The 6003-nt window shown below is 51.0% G+C and overlaps 1 protein-coding gene across 1 annotated transcript in view; it reads left to right on the top strand.

Moving 5' to 3' along the window:
* The window catches only part of PSMD2 (proteasome 26S subunit, non-ATPase 2), a 59889-nt gene extending 55437 nt beyond the window's left edge, over positions 1–4452 (top strand). Inside the window, exons 19-21 of the mRNA XM_015427065.1 lie at positions 575–701; positions 3224–3342; positions 4123–4452. Coding sequence (XP_015282551.1) covers positions 575–701; positions 3224–3342; positions 4123–4305 — 429 coding nt within the window. The 3' untranslated portion in view covers positions 4306–4452. The remainder of the gene's footprint in view (positions 1–574; positions 702–3223; positions 3343–4122) is intronic.
* The last annotated feature ends 1551 nt before the right edge of the window (positions 4453–6003 follow it).

Below are 6003 nucleotides of genomic sequence, written 5' to 3'. Positions count from 1 at the left end.
CATTTTGTAGAAAAAGAGGTGCAGGAGCTCATTAGCATAACTTATAAGCATAACTTATTTGCATATGCCACACCCCCTGGCATCACCAGAAATGTGTCAGAAGGCAACACCCACCGCTCAGGCTCCACTGGACTGTTTTGGATTGCTAGCTATTGGTGGTGGTGGTGGGGGAGGAATGTGCAGATCTGCCCTCACAGAGGAGGGAGAGCTTGTACCTGAATAAAACTTGGTCTTATGGGTGCCACTGGGCTGTTTTGGATTGCTAGCTATTGGGGGGGGGGAACGCACAGATCTGCCCTCACAGAGGAGGGAGAGCTTGTACCTGAAGGCGGGCTGCGGGGGGGGGGGGCTCTGCAACTTACCTGGTTGCTTCTTGCTCCTCGTGGCCTGACTGAGGGCTGCTGGGAGCAGGGGGTGGGGCTTGTTGCATGTGCCCGCCCCCTGGACTCCTCCTGCTGGAGCTCCGCTCCTGTGCGCTCCCGCAGGAAATGACCCCTGTATGTAACTAACCTTTCAGATACTTGATTCATTTGCTCTTTATCAGTCTCTACTTCACCAGCTTTTTGCTTTGCAGGGCCTGACGCACCTTGGCAAAGGGACCCTCACCCTCTGCCCCTACCACAGTGACCGGCAACTCATGAGCCAGGTGGCCGTGGCCGGCCTCTTGACCGTCCTGGTGTCTTTCTTGGACGTGCGCAATAGTAAGTACTGCCCCTGCCATTGGGGAGCGCTGTTAGTGGGCTGTTCCACTGGATAGCTCTCTGAATTTGATCCTTTTTTGTTGGATTAGAGAGTGCTGGCTCCCGCGTTTGAGCACAGGAGCTTTGACTCCTGAAAGCTTATACCCTGGAAGTGTGTGTGTGTGTAGGGGCGATGGTGGTTGTTGTTTGCCCTATCCCGGCTTATGCTGGGCCATGTACAAGGCACGATGCCATAAAATATACAAAAACATTAAAATTCAATATATAACTTAATAAAAACTACAATACAAAATGTAAGGTTGATTTCCCTATAATCTTCTTTGTTCCAGTTCCGGACTACTGGCCTCTTTTCCGGGCAGGGGGAAGGGGAACTCAGAACGGGGCGGGGGAAGGGTGCCAGCCAATGAGGTAACCGTTGCTGCCCTCAGCCAAAAGCCTGGCGGAACATCTCTGCCTTACAGGGCCTGCAAGACGGAGCTCTTCCACCAGGCTTTCAATTAGGAGCTGCCCCCACCACTACCATCAATGAGCCCGGCCCTCAGTGCCAACATCTGGCCCGTTACATCGAGCGACTCGGAACGGCACTGAGCTGGAATCTAGTTTTCGGAGACCTCTTAATACGCCATCGTTAGCAACGAATTGCAGAACTGAATAGCACCTTATGATTTTATGTTTTAACTCATTATGAAATGATGTATATTGTTTTATAGGCAATTGGGCCACTGCTGTAAGTCGCCCTGAGCCCGTTTATGGGGAGGGCGGGGTATAAATTGAATTAATAAAATTACAGGCCTTGCGGAATGGCATAAGAACCTGATGTCATTTGGCAGCGAGGTTGGGGCCAGGACCGAAAAGGCCCTGGTCGAGGACAGCTGGACATCCCTAGGGCCAGGGATCACCAGCAGGTTGTTATTCGAAGAGCGCAAGGCTCTCCTGGGGGCATACTAGAGAAGACAGTCTCACCGAGACATTGGTCCCAGACCGCTCAAGGCCTTAACGGTTCAACTGGATCTGAATGCCGCACTGCAGGCCAACATGGCGACCCGCCTTAAACGATGTTTGAGCTTGTTGCTCTAAAGCTGGTGGCATCAGCAATCATTCAAGGGCTGGACGTAAGAGACCACTTCTCATCCTTTCTACTCAGTTGAGATTGCTGTCGCTTGCCGGAAGGCCTGGCTTGATAGTGCCCATCCTACATCGGATAGGAACGGGGAGGGCAAGCATGATCGGAGGGTCAGTGGGTATTCCAAAAACGCCTTCCGACCACAGATCTAGTGAGGTGTAGGGGGAAGAGCCGCAACACCTGAACCCCCGGGTTCCACTCCCTTGGCATCTTCTGATAATGGAGCTGGGGAAGGCTTTTCCCTGAGGTCTTGCAAAACTCTAACCTGTTGAAGGTGGGTAGGTGGTGTATGAATCTGACCGAGTGTAAGGGAGTGCCTTAGGTTATCTGAGGCTAGACTTCTGGTACTGGTTCCTACCTTTTGTTCTTGGACATGAATCATAGAATGTCAGAGTTGGAAGGGACCTTGCAGGTCATCTCGTCCAACCCCCTGCACTCTGCAGGAGCATAGGTGAAAGAGAGCCCTGCAAAATCCCCGGAAGATGGTCGTCCAGCTTCCGCTTGAAAACGTCCAGTTCCTTGGAGAATATGTGCATCTTAAATTGCCGTTTCCCAAAAAGGAATGAAAGTGGGTCCTAATTCTGTATCTTTCGCCAAGAAAAGCTTGGTTGGCTGACACAAGGTTCCTGTGGTAAGGTATCTGGGTATCCACCTTTGAGGAAAATGAGGGGTGATCAAAGAGTTGCACATACCCTGTTTCCCCGAAAATAAGACCTACCCCCAAAATAAGCCCTAGCAGGATTTCTATGCATTTGTGGTATAAGCCCTAGTGTGTCTTCTTGAGAAAAAATAAATATAAGACAGTGTCTTATTTTCGGGGAAACACGGTATCTGTATTATATCTTACAATGGTACCGATTCTGTTTCAGGCAGCACAGATTGGTTTTCTTTTGCTGTGAAGTCGGATTTTTAAAGGCAAGGGACGTTTGGAGGCGGTTTGCCGTTGCCTGCCTCTGCGTCGTGACCTCGGTCTTCCTGGACGGGGATAAAAATCCTTTCCTGGTCATTTTGGCCACGCCTCTTCCCTTGAACAGCTTCTCCCTATGTAATTTGACCATATGATGCAGGCACCATCAATTCATCAGGCTTAGCACAAATTAAATTGTATTGCATGGCATTTATGTGTGAAATAGCGAGGAGATTCCGAATGATTATTTGGCTGCCTGAAGCTGTAGAACTTTTTGTTACCAATAGGTGGTGAGCTATGCTTATTTTTCGGCTACTGTGACTTGCCCAAGGTCACCCAGCTGGCTTCAAGTGGGGAATTGAACCCAGTTCTCCAGATTAGAGTCCGCTGCTCTTAACCACTACAGCAAGCTGGCTGTCATCAGACTTCGTAGCGTTGGCTCGTACTGGTCCAGTCTCCAGTCTCTGAATCTCATCCTCTGCTTTCTCCTAGTAATCCTGGGGAAGTCCCACTATGTGCTGTACGGCCTCGTCGCTGCCATGCAGCCGCGCATGCTAGTGACCTTTGATGAGGAGCTGCGCCCCTTGCCGGTGTCGGTGAGAGTGGGGCAGGTAAGCAGGCCGGGAAAGGGGAGCCAGGGTGGGGAAAGTCCGTTTTACTTGGGGGTCCCACCAGGGGTCGTTTCATAGAAAAAGAGCTAGGGGAACTCATTAGCATAACTCATTAGCATATGCCACACCCCCTGACATCAGGGGTCTGGCGGTGGACCTGCAAGGCCGGCGGGAGAGCGAGGAAGCCCTGCCAAGGCCCTCCCTGGCCCCAGGCAGGCAGGGGTGGGGAGAGGCGGGCAGGAAACAACTTACCCTCCCTCTTCTCCTGCCTCCTCCTGGCTGAATGAGGGCTGGAAGCGGGGTAGCTGGAAGCAGGGGGCGGGGCTTCATCGTGTGCCCCGCCCCCCGGCACCTCACCCGGGGGAACTGTGATCCCCCGTGTTCCCCCCCAAAATGACCTCTGGGTCCCACTCAATGCTCCCTCTAAGCTGTGGAGTCTTGTGAACGAAAATTCTACTTTGTGAGCTCCTGGCATTAAAGTTGTGAGTGAGCGATTTGGCTACTGCATAAATTAGTTTGCTCTGGAGCCCTCCTTCCTGAGCTAAGACAAAACTGTGTGCTGGAGGCTAAAGAACTGTGAGCTAGCTTAGAGGGAACACTGGCCCCACTGTGTGCTGGGCTGTTTCTCTTTCAGAGGTCTGCTGCCTACTTTGGGCAGCCCTGGTTTGTGAGTGGGTATCTTTGCTTCTTGTCTGGTGATGATGCCCTGGTCTTTGGATGGGGAGTCGGGTAGGGACTGCTGGGAGTCACTCAGATTCTAATGGATGGCCTCTGTTTTAGGCGGTAGATGTGGTGGGCCAGGCCGGGAAGCCAAAGACCATCACGGGCTTCCAGACTCACACGACGCCTGTCCTGTTGGCCCATGGTGAGCGGGCGGAGCTGGCCACGGAGGAGCACCTGCCCGTCACACCCATCCTGGAGGGCTTTGTTATCCTGCGCAAGAATCCCAACTACGACGTCTGAATCGGTTGTGGTGTTTGGGGTGGGGGTGGAGGGAGGGCAGGGATTGGGAGCGGGTCAGTGGCACTCTGGGGGGGGGGTACTCCTCCGTTCCGTTTTTTGTTACAGAAAACGTTCACCTTAGGAAATAAAACTTGACTTTGGAATGAGCCCAACTTCTTGTTTTTGTTGGAAAAATAGTCAAAAATGCTTAAATTGTTCAGAGTGTCAATGGATCTTGCTTCACTGAATGAGGATACTTTCTGTTTAAAAAAGCTTTATTTTTAAGGGTAAAGGGTATACAGGAAAACTACAAACAAACAAAACCTCTAAGAGCTACATTTCTGCTGCTTACTTCTCAAAGCATAGTCACACACTTCTGAAGCAATGGTGGACAAACACCTTCTTCTTGACCTCTAGAAAGGAAGTCACCTGAAAACAGTAACCAATCATTGTTTGTAAACACACTCAGATTCCTGGGCTTTTTCACATTGGCTGTCTGCCAGGTTTTCCTTCCAGGTCAGTCTAGACAATAGCATAGAAAGGTAAACAAGTTAACCCTATAATGGCTGGAATACGAGACCTTGCAAACACATACATTTCCAACAGTTTTCCTTGCAGCGAAAAGGGCTCGAGGGGTTAAGACACTTCTTTTGCCTTGGCTGACAAGTGGGAGGGTGCAGACTATGGATGTGCATTCAGTTAATCCGAACCGAATACACCCCCGAAAATGGCCCATTCGGACCCCTTTTGGGCTGCTGCCGGCCAACTCAGATTCTCTGATTTGAATCGGCTTGCCTCTGCTCCAGATTATATCCTATGGGCCATTGAAGTCAATGGCAAAAACATAGGGCATATTCTGGAGGCTGGAGGGGAGGGGGTTTGAGGGAGAGGCTCCAAACTCGCAGGGTAGCTGCTGGAGCCTCTCCCCAAGATACCAACCAAGGTTGAAGAACAGTGGACCAGGGGGTCCAATTCTACAGGCCCCCAAACAGGTTGCCCTTAACCCCTCCATTGTTCTCTATGGTGGGAAAAAGTAACTTGTTTTCCCATCATAGAGAACAATGGAGGGGATAGGGGCAACCTATTTGAGGGCCTGTAGAATTGGACCCCCTGGTCCAATGTTCTTCAAACTTGGTGGGTATCTTGGGGAGAGGCTCCAGCAGCTACCCAGCGAGTGTGGAGCCTCTCCCTCAGACTCCCTCCCCTCCAGCCCCCAGAATATAACCCTATGTTTTCACCATTGACTTCAATGGCTCATAGGATATAATGGGGCTGAAATTGACATTCGGCTGGCCAAAAGACTCCTGAATGGGCTTGTACTGCCGAAACTGACATGCAGGAGTCTTTATGCTGGTAGAATTTTTTTTTTGCACACCCCTAGTGCAGACTGGAAGCTGGCTGTGCCTCAGAGCCTTGCCGGGGGTGGTGGTGGTGGTGTCGATAGTCTCCAGATGGAAGCAAAATCGAGGCTCGTGCCGCTGACGTTGAGGGCGGAGCGCCAGCGCCTGTTTTTTCATTCCAATAGTTGGGTATCTTTACAATTCAAGAATATTTTGGGGAGGGCCTTTTTCAAGGGCACAGACTAGAAAGGCTGTAGATTACGGCAAAGCTGGAAGAGTCCTGACTACTGGACGATAAGAAGATAAGAGAAGCCAATGTTAGATCAGGCCAATAGCCCATCCAGTCCAACACTCTTGTGTCACACAGTGGCCAAAAATA

The sequence above is a fragment of the Gekko japonicus genome, unplaced genomic scaffold (assembly GCF_001447785.1).
Source record: "Gekko japonicus isolate JY-2015 unplaced genomic scaffold, Gekko_japonicus_V1.1 scaffold238, whole genome shotgun sequence".
NCBI classification, from domain to species: Eukaryota; Metazoa; Chordata; class Lepidosauria; order Squamata; family Gekkonidae; genus Gekko; species Gekko japonicus.
The sequence above is the reverse complement of the archived record's forward strand: the minus strand, read 5'-3'. Positions and strand labels throughout refer to the sequence as shown.